The sequence below is a fragment of the Cebus imitator genome, unplaced genomic scaffold (genome assembly GCF_001604975.1).
Source record: "Cebus imitator isolate Cc_AM_T3 unplaced genomic scaffold, Cebus_imitator-1.0 Scaffold403, whole genome shotgun sequence".
In the NCBI taxonomy this organism is placed as follows: Eukaryota; Metazoa; Chordata; class Mammalia; order Primates; family Cebidae; genus Cebus; species Cebus imitator.
In genome coordinates, this window is record NW_016107718.1 from 1,197,646 (window position 1) to 1,216,785 (window position 19,140).

The 19,140-nt window shown below is 38.4% G+C and overlaps 1 protein-coding gene across 2 annotated transcripts in view; it reads right to left on the reverse strand.

Annotated features, from left to right (window-relative positions):
• ERAP1 (endoplasmic reticulum aminopeptidase 1) overlaps positions 1 to 19,140 on the reverse strand; it is a 37,837-nt gene that overhangs the window by 421 nt on the left and 18,276 nt on the right. For both annotated transcript variants that reach the window (XM_037731491.1, XM_017508867.2), the window contains exons 5-18: positions 18,134 to 18,254; positions 16,908 to 17,062; positions 16,456 to 16,569; positions 15,170 to 15,301; positions 13,636 to 13,767; positions 13,423 to 13,494; positions 11,637 to 11,791; positions 9,672 to 9,751; positions 8,989 to 9,172; positions 6,873 to 7,029; positions 6,017 to 6,201; positions 4,973 to 5,134; positions 4,340 to 4,480; positions 3,716 to 3,797 (exon numbers count right to left, since the gene is read on the reverse strand). In XM_037731491.1, the coding sequence (XP_037587419.1) occupies positions 3,716 to 3,797; positions 4,340 to 4,480; positions 4,973 to 5,134; positions 6,017 to 6,201; positions 6,873 to 7,029; positions 8,989 to 9,172; positions 9,672 to 9,751; positions 11,637 to 11,791; positions 13,423 to 13,494; positions 13,636 to 13,767; positions 15,170 to 15,301; positions 16,456 to 16,569; positions 16,908 to 17,062; positions 18,134 to 18,254 (1,872 nt within the window). The remainder of the gene's footprint in view (positions 1 to 3,715; positions 3,798 to 4,339; positions 4,481 to 4,972; positions 5,135 to 6,016; positions 6,202 to 6,872; positions 7,030 to 8,988; positions 9,173 to 9,671; positions 9,752 to 11,636; positions 11,792 to 13,422; positions 13,495 to 13,635; positions 13,768 to 15,169; positions 15,302 to 16,455; positions 16,570 to 16,907; positions 17,063 to 18,133; positions 18,255 to 19,140) is intronic.

Sequence of the window (19,140 nt, forward strand, 5' to 3'; positions counted from 1 at the left end):
AGGATTATGTACACATAAGCTATATGAAATGAGCTCATGCCTCAGGATGTCAAGTTTTGTGTTTTTTCTCTGCAGCTCTTTTGTTTATTCACAGTTGTCAGACTTTAAAAGACTTCACTGTTTACCATTTTATAATTAAGGTCTAATTGAGTGTGTCTATTTACTGTGTATTGTGTTCTCTACTCACAGATGCAAACTTCATTTTTAAAAAACATGATATCTAAAAAGCAGAATGTGCAATCTCTTCTTTGCGAAGCAAAACAGTTTCCACCACATAAGTGCCACCTCTCTCCATAGACCTGGCCTTGTATGTCATTATAGAAACACTGTGGGGAATGGGATTCTTAGCAAGTTATGGCGGTAAGACCCAAACCTCGCCAATTTTTTTTTAATCCTAATCCACAGTTCATGTATTGTTCTCTGAAGATAAAATCCATATAAAGTTCCCCATGATCTTAAAGAGATAAGAAACTCTTGCCTATCTCCTGAAAAATATCTTTGTTCTTGTTTCATCTCTGGGTATCTTAACCCCTTGAGCCCACATGACAGATAGGCTGGCTTTGCCACAGGATTGACCATTGTGCAATTCTATTTCACCTGAAAGGGTTCTTACCCTTTCCTCATAAATTTTCACAGCATTAAGTCTGTCAATTTTTGATTTGGTACTCAGGAAGCAAATGTAGGCCAAGATGTATTATTTATTCAGCATAGATTCGAGACAGCCAATTCCTTAAAAATCCATGTCATAATACCATATGGTTAGTTTGGGAATAAGGAGGGAAGTAGGAATGGGCTTTAGAAAGATGAGATTTCAATTTTAAATGATGCAGAGTTGTTTTAAAATTATATGTCAATATGGTACAACTCTTCAATGAGTCGAAGGCCTGGGCTCCTGCTGTAACAACCTAGAAAATACTTCTCCACTGTCTACCTTAAGTTGTAGCTCAACCTGTTTCATCCTCTCAGAACTCAAGATTAATTCACAGCTAATTAAAAATCACTTTGAGCACTATTCAACAGTCAAAGCACATCAATAATTTTACTAATTGCTCAAATCATTAACCCTGAAGGAGCCCATCATTATAGCTCCACTAAAAACAGACCTTCTACAAGAGTGAAGCTAGCTGTTAGCCATTACTCTTACCCTTATCCTGACCCAAAATCATCTTTTCTGTCTTCACCTGCCTTGGAAATGCAACATCTCAGCTGAATCTTTGATTCAAACTTGGCTCCTGAAGAACAATTTCCATGCAATAAGTAGCACAACGCAGGGATAGGAAAACAGTTTTATCCTACTAACTTGATTGAGCAAATGATTTAAGTTCTATGGAATCCAGTCTCCTCATTTGTAAAATGGGGGAGAGTATCCACACTGAAGAGCAGTGGTGAGAATATAGATATATAATGCAGGTAAAGTGCAACACCCCAAACCCAGCATGTATCAGGGACTTAACCTCATCCATTTGTTCACCAATATTTACCCTGGTATTTACTCATCCTTCTGCTGTAATTACTGTGCTAGACGCTGAGGATGCAGCAGTGAATCAGGCAAGCACCCTCCCCTCATGGGGCTTACAGTCTTTTGGGGGATACAAGCAGTAAATACAATTATTGTAATAACTTGCTATGAAGAAAATTTGCCAGGGGTATGATCGTAACCGGGGAGATGTGGCCTGCATTGAACAGCATGGTTTTGGGGAAGGTGATTTGAGCCAAGACCTCTCAGAGATAAAATTCTCCTTTCTAGTAAAAAGTTGGGGAAAGGGCAAGCTAGGCAGAGAGAAGAAAAAGCACAGAGGCTTAAAGACAGGAGAAACACGTGGTAGCCCAGGAGCAGGAGGAGGCTGAGTGGCTGTAGTGTTGTGAGAGAACCAGGAGAGCCTGTGGCAACTGGCACCAGAGAGGTCCTCAGAAGCCAGGCCATCAAGGTCGTGGACACATGGGAAGGAGGGATTTGGAATTTACTGCAAGAACAATAGGCAGGGTTTCAAGAAGCCAGGGTCAGTCATGGGCTGACTTGCAGTCTTAAATGTGGAAAATGTTCTACTATTGGCAAAGTGGCAAGGAGGAGGCCAGTTAGGACACTATTGCAATAGGCAAGGCAAGAGATGAGAAAGGCTTGGGCAAAGAGAAGTGCACAGATCCAGTGCATGTGCTGAGGGAGAACCAGCAGGACTTGCATAATTAGATGTGTGGGGAAGGGAGGACTCAGGATGACTCCTATATTTCATATGTCAGTAGTTTGCTCTCCATTATGACATCTCAGGCTCTTTAATTTTCATGCCCAGCTTCAGGGTCTTTGCACCTGATGTTTCCTCTGCCCACAATACTCCTCTAGATGTTGGCATTTCCTTCAGTATCTTCTCAAATGTCTCCTAATCATCCTATAAAATAGCACCAACCCTCTACCCCAATCACTTCCTTGCCTTATTCATCTTCAGAGCATGTAACTGCTTGACACTGGTTGATTTGTCTGTAATTATCTGATTCCCACAGCATAAATTTCAGCTCCATGAGAGCAAGGGTTTTCTCTATCTGTTCATTGTTATGGCCCCATAACCTAAAACCATGCAGGGAACATATGTCTTGAATGAATTAATGAGAATACAAATGAATGAATGAAATGCTTTGTTGCTCTAGATCTTGTCTATGGATAACTACCTTTCTGATCAAACCTTTGGACAGCTCTTCAGTCATCACACAGACTATCTCTGCTCTAGACCTTGCTGGAGTCCAAGCTTGAATTATTATATGCAAGTTAATTTTGCAAGCCTGGACGAGGCCACTGAAAACTGGAAAAAGCTAAGAGACTGTAACAACCCTTTACTCTTTTTCATTTCCAAAGCTCTCTTCCCATCTCAAGCTAGAAAATAGTGTAACCAGACTACACAATGGAACCACTCCTAAAAAATGTAATATTAGCTTCTTGGCTTTTATCTAAATGTACCATAATTTAAGAGCCATGTAAAATTTGTTCCATGACTTTACCGTAGGAAAACATTATAGAAGGGACATCACAGAACTCAATGACCCACACATCAAAGTCCTCGAGTTTAGGACTGAGGAGAAGTCTGCTTTGGTAGAAAACATGTATGATTCATGTTCCCTTTTTCAGACAATGAGAATAACTCATACTGATTCCTTTTTCCTTGACTTCTAGGAATCTCTGTGATAAATTTAGGAGATAATTACAAGAATTCTTCCCAGCCATAAGTCCTTCACATGGTCATCACCTGTCTGTTATGCATCTTTTTGTCCTTCATTTTAACATTTCTTTTATACATGAATCTTAAAGTTGCCTGAAATTCTTTCTGAAGGTAGATGGCATATATAATAAGTAACAGGGAACCATGAACTTGGATGGTTTATTTAAAAACCTAGATTCCAGGCCCGCCTCTTTAACAATAGCTGGATGACCACTTCAATCATTTATAACTCCAGTGTTCACTTTTAACATCCTTAAAGAAAAACTAATTGTCTCAGTAAATTTTTTTAAGTCCTAAGGTTTTAATGGCAGAGCTAAGACCTCTTAACATTTCTGAGAAGAGGCAGTTTTCACTAGTTTGCCTGCAACTGATTTATGCTGCTGTCAACACTATAGCATCCAAAAATAACTTCTAAATGAGAAAATCCATTTCTAACTCACCACACCCTCAAAGTATTTTGTCTACCCATATTAATTAGCTAATTTTCATTTATGTTTAAAAAGAAATACCTCTTCAAGCCGTGTTCTTGTGGAGAATTGATTTGTTGTACCTATTACCATGTGGGCTATGGAAGATGAGCCAAGTTCAAACCTAGAGAGGTAGATATTCAAAAACAGATTGTGAAATATTTATTCATTTAACATATATTTTAAAGGCCTCCTATATATAATAGGTTTTAACTAAAAGCTGATTGGTGTGAAAATATAAAATATGATATCTATCCAATGGGTTAAGATCTAGCTGTAAAGAATAACACATACCAACAGTTTAATAAAAGGTGAGTATCCAAAAGAAAATGACAGAGGCAGGAAGTACTATAAGAGTTAGACAAAGACAGATGCAAACAAGCAAACATGCTCATGGAAGACCAGGGCTGAACTGTGAGGAGGAAGGCTTCAGGTAAGTCCATCAGGAAGGGGCTATACCAGATGGAATGGAAAACATCCCTGTCCAGATTCACTAGTTAGCACTGAGTTCCAGTTTTATGTTTTCTACAAATATTTTAAGTACTTTCTACTTGCCTATCTGCAATCAAAAAGTACCTTTAGACTGTTCTTTTACAAGCAACAAGGCTAAAACACAGTAGGGTTATGAACTTACCCAGTCACAGCACAATTTTTGGCACTACTTACTTTTGTACAAGTTTGTTCCAGTTTTCCCTCAGAAATTGCCAGGCCAATGGGTATCCTACTGGGTTCCTGCCAATGAATGTTAGAATGTCTGGAAACTCCTGAGTTTTTATTTTATCGCCCTTAAAGCTTTCATCTAGTAGCCTGGAAGGATTAAGAAAAGAAATGTTAGCAATAAATAGGTGATGAAATAATTATGAATCACTGCAATAAAATTACTTGTAAAAGAAAAAAGTCTGCCAATAACAAAGGTTAAAAAGATAAATGGGTAACCGGAATCCTGATAAACCCACTATAGCTACATAATAAAAACTAACATTTATATAGTGTTTATAACACCCATTCTCATATACTCTCTCATTTGTTCCAAAGAATAGTTAAGGAAGAGTAGCTCTAGTAAATATTTTAAATATGTTCTCATTTTAAAGATACACAAATGTATATGCCTTTAAATGTTTTTCCTAACACCTGGTTCTCCCTAATTATTTGCTATTCTTATTAGATGTGTGCTGACTTGCAGTATGTTCCCAGCAGAATAGACAATTCCTGGCCAAGAAAACAAAAATAGATGCCAGAATGATCTAATCGAATCTAATTTCCCTTGGCCACATGAACATGAATGAACAACTGACTTACCATTGAAGCTTTTCCTTATTTTGGGTTATGCAGAGGGCAAATTCAATTTGGTTTTTCTCAGTACTAGACAAAGAAGACTGATATTTACTATAAAGAAAATCCCAGCCTTCTGTGCTCTGGGCTCCCACAGCAAACACTGCCAAGGTCACGTCGACAGGCAGGCTATAGAAAGGAACATACCCAGTGAGAATCTGAGATGCAGTAAGTACATTGAGAGGCATAATGGTGACCAATTATAAACTGTTAAACTGTCCCCCTGATCAGAGAAGCATGCCTGGAAATATAAAAAAAACTACTCATTTCCTTCAGTTACACTTTATGAAAGAGGCAAGAGAAAAAATATATAAAATTAGGTTTTAAGTAGCCTTCTCAAAAATGTAACATGAAATACCATTTTTTATAAATATCTACATATTTAAACATTTTAATGATACAGGGTGACTCCATAGGTGATCTCCTTTCAAGCCAAAAGAAAGAAATTCAAACTATATTTAAAATTTACACCATGATCACAAGTCAGGACTCCAGTGGGCCTGCTGTTTGGATTTCTTTAAGCGGAAACATGTAGATTATTGGCACAAAAGTTTCCTGGGTGGGATTTAAGCTCCAAATGTAAAAGGACTGAAGTGTAGCAAGAATAGGGATTTCCAGATATGGTAAAACCCTACCTTGCTTAGACAGTGTCAGCAATTACTATGTCTCCCTGTCAGGGACTTTGGAAGCCCAAAGAAACTACTATAAAATACAATGCCTATGTTTCTCTATGGCATGGCTGTCACAGTTCAATATGACTTTACACTGCCTATACAAAAACAGGAATTATTCCAATATCATCCTAACTCCCCAGATATTTGACTTTTATGCACAGAAGTTCCCTCCTACCATTTCTTAAAAGTTGAGAGATACATAGATAAAAAGTAATGTATTTTCCAAAAAAAGGGCACTGGGAGACACTTATACTTTTTATTTTCCCTAATGGTTAGTACCAGTGATGGAAAACAGAAAAGATACCCTTTACATCAACAAAAGTCAGTAAGGACTGACCTCAAGTTTCCATTGGATTCCTTCCACTTTCTGAAATAGTCTTCTGCCCTTTGTACGCACGGCTGATACTTGCGCACACAGGCAAGGAGGAGTAGCTGACTCCGCAGCATTCGCTCTGAGACTGAGCCCTCGTCTGTCCATGTCTGCTTATCAATGAGGTCCCTTAGCAGCCTGATGAGGAAACCCTGAGGGCGTTGTACGGGGGAACAAGGACCAGTATTGTCACAAGTCATTTCATGTGAATATAATCTATTATGGTTTCAGATGATAGGGGCTAATTTTTAAAGCATTATCTAACTTTTACTGCATAAATCATGCAGCAATGTTTATATTTAATTATAAAAGGGTCAAAAACAATAAATATGGATGAATGACTTTCATATTTTCATAACAAACTTTTATTAGGTATCCTACCTACTTAGGATGAACTGCCACTTTTAAAAACAAACTAAAGACAGTTTATGTGACCAAATTTTGAGAGCAAATTATGCAACAAGACTTCAGGATATTTTGCCAAGAATAACAATTTTGTGCCTCTTCCTCTAGTACCATTAAGAGTCCCAGAAAATCTTAATGTCAGCCATCATAATAGGAAAGGAAAATAAAAGGTTTGTGAAATAAAGGAAATAACAAACCCATGCAAATTAAGTAGAGTCTAAGAATGCCATTCCTATTTTTAGTGCCAAATAAAACCAAAATCTTTGCTAATCCATCCAAATACTGAATTAATATTTATTTGCTTTTCCTTAATATATATATGAAGACATACACAAACACACACCCGCACAATGATTAACACTCTTTTTAACACGCCAAGAAATAATAATTATGTAACTATTTTATTTCAGGCCTTTACCTTGAATTGAGTTTCCACTTCATTCATCTCTCTTTTCTCCATTAACTTATACATAGGAATCAGCTCATTCAACCCTTGAAACACGGGCATAATTTCAGTTTCATGTTTCAAGTACAGGGATAAATCCAAGGCCTTTTCAATGGACAGCTTCCCAATGCTGACCAAGAGACACCATGGTTAGTGGTTTTAAAAGTAAATCCGGAAAGTCAAGTTTTTGCTTCAAAATATATTTAATCTTCTAGCAAAACAAGCCAATCAGATATAAATGTTCCTTTTAAATGGATAACTATGGCCAGGCGCAGTGGCTCATGCCTGTAATCCCAGCACTTTGGGAGGCTGAGGCAGGCGGATCATCTGAGGTCCAAAGTTTAAGACTAGCCTGGCCAACATGGTGAAATTCCATCTCTACTAAAAATACAAAAAATAGCCAGGCGTGGTAGCACACGCCTGTAATCTCAGCTACTTGGTACTTGGGAGGCTGAGGCAAGAGAATGGCTTGAACCCAGGAGGCAGATGCAGTGAGCTGAGACCATACCACTGCACTCCAGCCTGGGGGACAAAGCAAGACTCCATCTCCAATAAATATACAAATAAACAGATAACTACTACATAAATCTCTCTTCTATCACATATAACACAACATCTGACATGTTTACACTGGGGAGGAAGTTTCTCAAATAGTAACATCCAGGGCTAACGTATGGATACGTCGGAATGGAAGCACATCAGCATCTGTCCCTGTGAAACACTGGATTATGTGCTGAACTTCTGAAGTAAGCAAAGGACTTCCATCAAAGACCCTTCAGGGAGCCCGGTCAAACGGACTATCATCTGGAAAGAAATATGAGTCCCTAGAGGAAACATATTTTCTTCACCATTTCAAAAGACACTGCATATCCACAGAAACCCTTCATTACAGAGGGTCGGTGTTAATAACCTCAGTGGTAGGGCATATATAAGTTTTAAAAAAAGAAAAAGCTCTCTAAGGCTCACGCAGAAATATTCTACAGAAGGGAATTTTTTTACGCAGAAAGAAACAGGTAAGCAATCCTTAACTTTCTCCCCTATTGCTTTTTCTCACTTCGGGAGGCCCAGTGTGGTGGTGAGAAGAACAAGAAGGCACTCAACATTTAGGGCAGAGGGATATGCATGAGGAAAAACAGAGATAATCCTTCCCACCTGCATGGTTCCTCGTAGGACTTCAGATCTGCCTACATGTTGAAAAAGTTTGAGTTTTAGGCTTCAGGAGCATTTCCCTAAAAACCATTGTTGGACCAGGCATGGTGGCTCACACCTGTAATCCTAGCACTTTGGGAGGCCAAGGTGGATGGGTCACTTGAGGCCTGGAGTTCAAGACCAGCCTGACCAACATGGTGAAACCCTGTCTCTACTAAAAATACAAAAAAATGAGCCTGGCGTGGTGGCACGTGCCTGTAGTCTCAGCTTCTCAGGAGGCTGAGGCAGGAGAATTGATTGAACCTAGGAGGTAGAGGTTGCAGTGAGTGGAGGTTGCAGCATTGCACTCAAGCCTGGGCAACAGAGCAAGACCCTGTCTCAAAAAAAAAAAAAAAAAAAAGATAGTGTTAACTTTGTCCTCACCCACTCAAAGATTATTTGGTTGAGCTATATTCCATAAAGATGCTACAGTGTTCAGGTATCTGGTTTAGAAAGAAAAAAAAAATCCCTTCTTTAATCCAAGAAATGTAATGCAAAGAACTTGGGCCTGAGTCACTGAGTCTTCTAAGAAGTCTTCAAGGCTGTTAAAGACCCAGTGATGGGAGAAACCTGATCCGGTATAGCAGGGCCAGAAGAAGCTGCAGGACTAGGCAAAGAGCTTTGCCAAGATGTTGATCTCCTGGTTATCTATACTTCTGCCTCAGTATGATCTGAATTGCTAATGAGAAAAGACTGAAATACAGATTCCTTCCTTCAAGTTCCTTAGCAGTCACAGACAGGAGGTTAATTATAAGGCTAAAAGCAATCTTGGGTTGTTACAAGAACTTAGAGGAAAGCACCTTTCAACTTCTTGTTATCAATCATTTTTGTCTCTAGAAATCAAGAATTTGAACGATAACAACTGCTTTCAGAAATAAACCGCAACTTTGTGCAGTATTACCTGACAAGCTGAAATGCATTGTTAATGAGACTCGCCCGATCATTACTGCTGATTGCCGTGTGTGTTGCTTTTAAAAGGCCAGTCAAAGAGTCCCATCCGTCATTCTCGTAATGCACAATGTAATAGCCACTCATGCCTACATTAAATTTGATCCATTCCACCTCTTCTGGGAGGATGAGCACATCTAAAGTAAATAAAATAAATCAAAGCTCCATTTGCTCCCTTGCCTGATGAAAGCTTTTATGATCAGAGACTGGGCAAGGAAAATAGAGAAGAGTTTAATACTGAACAATTTGAAATCATCACTTACTTCTTTCAGAAACCAGAAAACAGCAACTCAATAGACAAAAGCTAACACTAGCTTTAAACATCAATTTTGTGAGATTTACAGATCTATGAAAAGAATGCAACCACATCTCTGGCCATACATATGATATAACCTAGTAATGTTAACAAAGTAATAGGGAATGTTCACTGGTAATCCCTCCTTTTTAGCATTAAATAATTCGACTTGTAATCTCTATCTGGCAAGATATTGGCCATTCTTCTTTGAAACCAGAAAGCATTTTCAATCTGATCCCTTTTGCTTTAACCAAGACAAATAGCAAAAGAAACAGCATTTTAATCCTACACGTTTTCACATTCCTCCTTGAATTAAACTAGTTATTTCCAAAACAAATTACCTGTTTTTGTTTTCAGCAAAAATCGATGGACCGTGTCTGATTTGCTAGTGATGAATGTCAGTGGAACATGCCACAGGTACCTAAAAGAATGGAGAGATGGATTGCTCATGTGTTGATTCAATTCAACAAGCAGTTATTAAATCACCTATCATGTGCCAGGCACTGGTTGGTTTAGAACAAGATAATACCAAAACTGCTATGGCCAAGTTCTCAAAACATCCCAAGTTTGTTTTCCAGCTTTGTAGGGAGTGTCAGCTCAGGCACTATTTCTCTTTCTTGGTCTCCTTTAGTAGAGCTAGGAATTTAGACTTAAGTGAACCCTGAAAGCCTTTTTACAGTGATTGGCTGATTCCATTTCAGATGCCTAACTTCAGGAGTCAGACATACTAGGAAGAACACAACATCACCTCCTTGGCATTCCTGTCAATGATATGTAAGCTAAATATGATCACGGAGAAACAACAGAAAATCCAAATTGAAAGACATTCTATAAAATAACTGGCCTGTTCTCTTCAAAAATGTCAATATCAAGAAGCCCAAAAAAAGACTGAAAAGTTGTTTCAGAAAAAATGGAGACCAAAACCATGCAACAGCTAAATAAAATATGTGATCCTGTATTGAATCCTAAATCAGAACTTATTTTCTATTTTGCTATAAGGATATTTTTAGGACAATTGGAAAAAGTTGAATGGGATTTATAGATTAGATAATAGTAATGTATCAAGTATATTTCCCTATTTTGATAATTGTACTATGGTTATGGTTATGGTTATGCAAGTGAATGTTCTTGGGTTTTGTTTTTTGTTTTTTGTTTTTGAGATGAAGTTTCACTCTTGTTGACCAGGCTGGAGTGCAGTGGCAAGATCTCAGCTCACTGCAACCTCTGCCTCCTGGGTTCAAGCTATTCTCCTGCCTTAGCCTTCTGCGTAGCTGGGACTACAGGTGCCCGCCACCATGCCCGACTAATTTTTATATTTTTAGAAGGGACAGGGTTTCACCATGTTGGCTAGGCTGGTCTCAAACCTCAGTCTGCCAAAGTGCTGGGATTATAGGCGTGAGCTACCACACCTGGCCGTGAATGCTCTTGTTTTTTAGAAAATACTATGCGGAAGCATTTAAGTATGAAGGAGAATCATGTCACCAATTTACTGTCAAACAGTTCAGAAAAACATATGCCAAGTATAAATATACATATAGATATACACATAGATATGTATGCAGGTGTCTATATAGATAGATGGATATAGATTAATCAAGATTTAAAGCCTCCTTAATCCTTTTGGGAAGATGGAAGAGGGAGATGTCTATATACACATATACACACATATATACATATGTAGAGAGAGAGAGAGAGAGAGGAGAAAAAAGCAAAGAAGAGTTGTACTAGTAAAGGATACATGGGAATTTGTGGTGTTATTCTTGTAACTTCTCTATAAGTCTGAAACTGTTTCAAGATAAAAGAATTTTTTAAGTGTCTATCTGGGGTCAATCAAGTTGCAGCATCTTGTTTCTAATAATATTCTTCTATAGAATTCAGCTTACAAACAGATTCCAAATCTAACTCAGAAGAAGACAACCAAGGCTCTCATAATTCTCAGAAATCACCTAACTTATGCTGTCCTTAGCTCCAGCCAAATGCTAGGCACTATTGTAATCTAGTAGCAGTTGCTCAGGTTGGAGCTGATTTCAAGCCAGTAACCAGAAATTACCATGCTATCAAATTACAAAATATGAATGTTAAAGTAATTATATCATCAACTTTACTGAGATGAACCAAGGTTTAAAGCCTCCTTAACCCCTTTTGGGAAGATGAGGGCAGGGAATATAAGTCAACTTCATAGGTACACAGATGCAGTTGAAATATTTTAGCACTAGCGGTAAGGGCATTACTTCAAAAGCAAGGTTTCATCCTACAAGGCAGATGTTACCTAGACAACAAAATGGATTTTACTCTGTGAGCATTACCCAGTGTCCGGAGTGCCGTCAGATCCCTTCAGGTAGTGCTCTTGCTTCATGTGCACGTTCCTCCCGCTCACTGTGATGGTTATCAGGGGAAAACCCTTCTGCAGTGTCCAAGTGTTCATCATGGTTTTCACATCCAGGCCTTCCTGATGCCAGTGCTGGTGTATACACAAAAAGGCAGACACATCACCCACTTAACCCAACTCTAAGAAGAGAACACCAGTTTGTGCTCAAATAGCCCCTACCAGTTGCCAGCTCTCTCTTTGGAGCTCTTTCTGATCCCTTCCTCCACTGTCTCCAGCCATTACACCTCTATTAGAGTACCAACTGTTTGCTTGCCATTTTCCTCCATTACACATACGTGTCCAGAGGACAAGTAGCATACCTAGTTCTGCCAGGCACACTTTGGGGCTGGCAATAACATTGGGCACAAAGCAGGCATGTGAATGAAGGAAGGAAGAGAAGGGAGAGAAAGTGCCAGGTTTTCAGTGCCTACATAACTATGCTGGTTTTCAGACAAACAAGGTGGAAACAATGTTCAGTCAAGAGCCTGTTTCTAAAGTGAGAACACAGAGATGACCCTTACTCAACAAATAGTGGGAACTCAAAAGGAGCTATGTTCTTTGATACTAAAAAAGCTTTTAAGAAAGGATTTAAGAGGTAGTAAAGGCCGGGCGCAGTGGCTCACGCCTGTATAATCCTAGCACTTTAAGAGGCTGCGGTGGGCAGATCACTTGAGGTCACAAGTTTGAGACCAGCCTGGTCAACATGGTGAAATTCCGTCTCTACTAAGAATACAAAAATTAGCTGGGCATAGCGGCACGTGCCTGTAATCCCAGCTACCTGGGAGGCTGAGGCAAGAGAATCAGTGGAACTGCGGAGGCAGTGGCTATAGTGAGGTGACATTGCACCACTGCACTCCAGCCTGGATGACAGAGTGAGACTCCATCTCAAAAAATAAATAAATAAATAAATAAATAAATAAAAAAGAGGTAGTATAAAGATAAAATGTGCCACAGGACGAATCCAGAAACTACTGAACAAACCAATTTCTAGAAGAAAAAAAAAAGCCAATAAAATAAAAATATAAAAAGAAAAAAGAAAGATAAAATTCTGTTGAATCTGCAGACTCACCCTCAGCTTCCCCTGAAAACATCCCATAAGACCAGATAAACAGAGACTCAGGCCGTTTTGTGACTCGAGGTTATGAAAACTTTATAGCGTAGCAGTTAAAAATGTGAGTTAGATCTAACTTCAAACCTCTCCTCTGCAATTTACCAATCATATGTCTTTGGATTTCATGTTCTCAACTTTAAAAATAGGGATAGTAATAGTCCCCAGCTCATGGGTTTATGATGAAGAGTAAAGGAAATAATACATATAAGTGCTTAACATGTGCCTGATACATGGCAAGTGTTCAAGAACGCTCACTGACAAATCTATACAAATGCAGAGCGCTGGAAATGACTGACATATTCTTTTGACTGCTACAATGCAGCTGTAATCTGCTGCAGAAACATGTCATAAATCCACTGCTGTCCAAAGTGAAGCTGAAGAAATTAGTACCAGTGAGAAGCATTACCAAAGAAAACTCTGCAACCCTCCTGTATAGATACATTTTCAAAAAAATTGAAACAGATTATGAGTCTGGTATAGTTTAAATGTAGTCTTATCTGGAATGAGGGTGATATAATCCAGAACCTCAGAAAGTCTGGCACAGAGCTATCTTTCAAAGAATATGTAGTCAAACAATGTGCTTGGGGGAACATGTAGAGATGTAGAAACTTACTGAGGATGAAGATGAATGCTGACTTCTAGAGCAAAAGCCATCCATCTCTTGTACGCCATCTGTAGGGCAAATCTAAAACCCAAAAATAAACACATCACTCTTATTTTTACAGAAAACAAATCTTCTCAGAGGGATTAACATGAGGCAGGGAAAACAAAACAAGATAATAAGCCTGTCAATCCCAAATGCAGAGATATTCAAAAACATACTCACACTTGCCATACTATCCCACAGGTCCTCGTTTTTTGTATTTTTATAGCTATGCTTCTGGAGATACTGTACAATGCCAATTTTAAATGCATCAGCACTAAGATACTCCCTTAGCATATTCAGAATACAAGCTCCCTGAAAAGATAATAGAAATAATTGTTATCTACAGTTTTTAGTTGCAATCTCATCTGAAATCACATATTCTTTTGCAATAAAACACGTCTTTGAAAATGCAACTGCATTTTCAGTAACATTGTTAATGTCTGGCAGTTTGTGAAACAGGGTAAGCAGGTTAAACCTGGACCTGTTTAGGCAGGGGATTTGTCTAATGTGATTGTTTATGCTCTCAGCCCACTGAAGCCCTTATTTTCTATCAGGAGCCATGCCTCCCCATGGGTTAAATTAGCAGCATCTGTCAACTCCCTTTGTTCACATGTGAGTGGATAATGGTGCTGATCAAACATTGGACCCTGAGCCACTACCTGGCTCTCCCACTGCCACTTCAGGGCAGGACTAGAGATAGGCAGGTGCAACAAGGGGTGGAACACTAGAGATGGAAGCAGAGGTAGATGTCAGGGAAGGGAAAGTGGATATGTCCAGGGAACCCAGGCAGCCTAGAGTACCGGTGGGCTGATGGGGCTGGAGTCACAATGAGAAGGGGGACAAGAGTATTCCCAGACACCCTGTATTCCTGGGCAAAGGGCTCTTTTCCTCTCCACTCCCATTACCACGAATGGTGAGTCACAAACTCAAATGCCTCCAGTGGCATATGACAGGGTATATAAATGAAAGAAGTAGTCCAAGGATAAGAAGAATGCTCTTACATTCATTTTCCCCTGGACTTTCAATGGAAACATGCAAGCAAGAAACACGTTTCTGTTTGCTACCAAAACAACAGCCAAGCACAGATGACAAATGGCAACACATTCTCAGCCTCAGTGAGGAGAAGACAGTAGAACAGTTGGGACTGGTAGGCGAAGTGGAAAAGCAGAGCCCTGATCTTACAAAGAGTGAACAACTTAACTCTAGCTTATGCTGCAAAGGAAATACAGTGGCCAAATCCTCCTTTTTCTCCCCTAAGAGAAGCTAGAAATCTAGATTTTTACATAAAATCTCCCAATTATTAAATTGTTGGCAACAATCCTCAACTCTGTTACTAAACACATTGTACAAGACAGTTATTTGCATTTCAACAATATTAACTGTTTCTGAAGGTCCTGAAAAGTAAGCTACATGAGGGCAGGAATTTTTATCTATACAAAGTTGATGCTCAATAAACATCTATAAAAGCAGAGGTTCTGTAAGCCATGAATTTTCAACCCAAGAAAGAGTAAATGAAGAATTTCCCATAAAATGATCTTTAGGGTTATGAGCCAAACTGCAAGTTAGGCCTAAAAGAGTTAAGTGCAGCCAGCAGGGGTCAAGAGAGAAGGCATTCGATCTGGGTTTAACCCCACAACCTTGCCTATAACTTCTCCACCCCAGTATGTATAACTTTAGTATCCAAACTATATCCCTATACTCAATTTACTTTTACCTTATCATAAGAAACATCATCAAACATCTCCCGGATCTGAGCAGGATTCTCCACAGGTGTAGACACAGGGTGTGAGGAATTTAAAGCATCTACCTCCATCGCACTGAAACATTTGCCAAAGAAATAATCTTTCTATTGAGACAGAAGAAAGAAAACATCACCTATGATTTACATTTAGATAAAAAAATGTCAAAGGAGGGAGGTTTATCTGAGGCGAGAAGCCTATACTTCACATTTTGGGGCAAACCTATTCCATCTTTCCTAATATTTATGAAACAAAATAGAATTACTATCTTCTAAAAACCACCTACGAAACAATGATTTTAGCTAAACATTATAAATTTTGTTCATTTTAAATACTTTAGAATAAAGAAAATTTCATATTAACCTAAAAACGAAACCATTATGCCTACAGCCAAACAGCAACAAAACAAGAAACTATATAGTAATTTCAACATTTCCAATCATTGTCTATACTGTTTTAGAGCAAAAATATTTAGCTTTAAAAACATGTGATGGAAAGAAATGGAAAACCTCAACCTGCTTTACTAGAGCACAATAGCTCAAAGGATAATATGTATTCATAATCATTGTTATTACTAAAGATTATACAGAAACATAAGAAAATATTTATGATCCATTATAGTGCAATATTGATATATACTTTATAATTATGTATACAGGCAGATGAAAATAGGAAGTAATAAGTATTTACAAATGAAAAGAGTCATTGGTGTAGGATTAAAAAAATTTTACATAAAGTAAGTTTAATTTTGCTATATGTGATTTTCTCAAGTTAAACATGGTCATTTAAAAAACAAACCATATAGTAGTTCCAAAGCAATAAATTTGTGACCCAGAAGCCTAGGTTGTTACACAATCAAATGTACAGTTACCTTAAGTATAACTCATTTGATTTGGCAAATAGGGTCCTATTGAGATAATACCAATGTGTACCTAATAATTCTGCAATGAGCAACCTGAAGGTTGGGAAAATGAAATGGAATGTTTAGGCTGCCATCATTTCTATTTCTTTGATATTAAGAAAGATGAAATTTGAAAATTTCCAAACAATCATAGATTCACAACTGAGTTTGTAAATAAGTCTTTGTGATATATCTTGAAAGTTCACTAGCATTTTTGCAACATGATTCATAAACTGTCAAGGAAATTATCAATGAAATATTTTTCTAAGTTCTATAATAAAAGATTGGGAAATATTTTCCAGCAATATTAAACAAAACAACACATTAACCTAACATGTAAAAAGATAAATAAGTACTTACAACTTTCAGTTCAGGATGGGTCACGCTGACAGACACAAACTCCATAAATTTGGCAAACCCTTCATTTAGCCAAAGGTCATTCCACCATTCCATAGTGACCAGGTTCCCAAACCACTAAAAGGACAACATGACTCAGTTTATTCACACATTTTCATGGAGACTGAATACCTATTATCTAGACTGGCAGCCATAAACAAAGACATTCAGAAAGAGGTATATTTTAAATGTCTAATATAAGTTTATGAATGTTAACATATATTTATAGGACTAATATTTAATGAAGGTAAAAATAAAAAACTTTTATAAGACATTAAACCTAATGTTTTGCAGAATCAGTTTTTCCTAAGAAAAAAAGACAAAGTACAAATTATAATATATAAATAGCTTTATATGTCCCATAAAAGCAATATAAACATAGTTTATACTTTTTAAAAGTATGAGTGAGCTTATACCTGGTGAGCCAGTTCATGGGCCACAATCATTGTAATGCCAAGCTTACTTGATGCAGAAGACTTTTCTGCATCAAACAACAGAGCAGATTCTCTATATGTTGTCAGTCCCCAGTTTTCCATAGCACCAGCTTGAAAGTCGGGAATAGCAGCAAGATCTTGGGAAGGAAATAATAAAATACATTATCAATGCCTAAGCTACACATTCCCCTGAACATACTAATCTTCAGAATGGATAGGTGTTTGAACCAAAGGAAAAGTTAGGCTACCTGTGCAGAATCATGGAGCTCTAGAATGGAAGAAACTTTCACAATGGAGAAAAAGCGGCTCAGTGACTCAGCATCACTTTGCCGTAAATGTGGCAAAATCAGACTTGCATCTTAGGCCTCTTTTTTTTTTTTGTTTTTGGAAACAGGGTCTCACTCCGTCACCCATTCTGGAGTGCATTTGCAGGGGCGTAATTACACGCCATTGCAGCCTCATCCTCCCAAGCTCAGGTGATTCTCCCACCTCAGCCTCCCAAGTAGTTGACATTACAGGAGTGTACCCCCATACTCAGCTAATTTTTTTGTATTTTTTGTGGAAACAAGGTTTTGCCATTTGCCCAGGCTGACCGTCTCAAACTCCTGGGCTCAAGTAACCCACCTGCCTAGGCCTCCCAAATTGCTGAGATTATAAGATATGAGTCATTGTACCAGGTCTCTTCAGGCCTCTTGAGTCCATTTCTAACCTTCTGATGAGGAGTTTGGAAATTGAAAAACTTAACAATTGTAACAATCCACTCTATTTTGGATGCTCAAGACCCACAATAGTTTTAAGGGCTCATGTAAGAAAGAAAATGCAGAGTGTCTTATACCATATAAATCTATTCATTCAAAACAGTTTGTTGAGCATCCTCTGTGTTCCTGCCAAGCAGGTGCCAGGAATGAAAAAATGTGGCTTCTTCCCTCTGTTGTCTGCCCACTAATAAAATCAGAAGGCAAAAGAGTCCCCATGCCATGTGCCTCAGGAACTGTAAGAAGATCTGCTTTCTTCACTATCACTAGAAGTTACGGTACACATCAAGGGTGGGGAGATGCTCAGAAAGATCAACTGCAGGTTTGTCACTTGCTGGGGTTTCTATGGCTTGAGGGGCTGCTGAGGTAACCACAGGGATGCACCAATTATAATGACAAATCTATGACTGTGTTCATCAAACGTCGTGTGTAATATCTGTGCAAAATCTCTACCTTGTTTGGGTAGGGGATATGGTATGCTGAAATAATCCTCATAAAATTCTAGAAGAGTCACTGCAGCATCCAGTGCATAATCTGCTTGATTTATCTTGTCTGGCACAGCATATACAGAAACCTAAAGAGAAAGGCACAAGAAAGGAATGCAAATACCTTAAGTGGCTTCTCTCCACATCGTATAGAAGACTGACATTAATGTCTTTATATTGCAGGAGATGGTTGCCAATATTGAAGAAAATAATTGGGAATTCCATTTCTTACATTAATGCTGACTGTTCCTGATCAATCCCCCTTCTGAAAATGACAAATGCTGGATAACATATACAAAGTCTTCTTGCATGTGTTTATAAGATGGCAAATGAGAAAGGAAGATTTAGAAGCAAAAGCGAAATGACAGCTGGACCCTCTGATGTCCTGTGAGCACTGCAACCAGCTTTAGCCCGAAGGCACTAGCCCAACACAGCTGCACTTGAGTTCTGGTTCTTATGGCATTGAAGGACTCAGGAGATAAGAGACCAAGTCTAGGGCCTGCCCAAAGTAGAAAGTCTAACAAGACATACAACCCCTGCATAAAGCTAGAACCCAAAGGCCACGCCTTCAGTGTAAAGGTAAACTAGAAATAACTACTCTTTCTCAAGGAAACTACAAGTAAAGTGATCCCTGGGCCAGTAAGTACTCCCAAGAGTACTTACTCTGCAAGAGCAAATACATTTTCTCTCTGGAATAATCCACTTTAGAATCAGGCAACATAAGCTCACAGACATAATTCACAATGCAAACAAAGAAACAAGATACCATAAGCAAGAGCCAGCAGAAACAACAAACCACAAAATCAGATACACAAAGACTTCAGATAAAACAATTATCAGACACAGAATATATAATATGTATGCTTAATGTGTTTAAAGAAATTAAAGAATTAAAAATATTAGTAAAAAAGCAGTTTATGAGTTCTGCTGCAGCAGACCTAAATGTACCTGCCCAGCAGCTCTGAATGAACAACA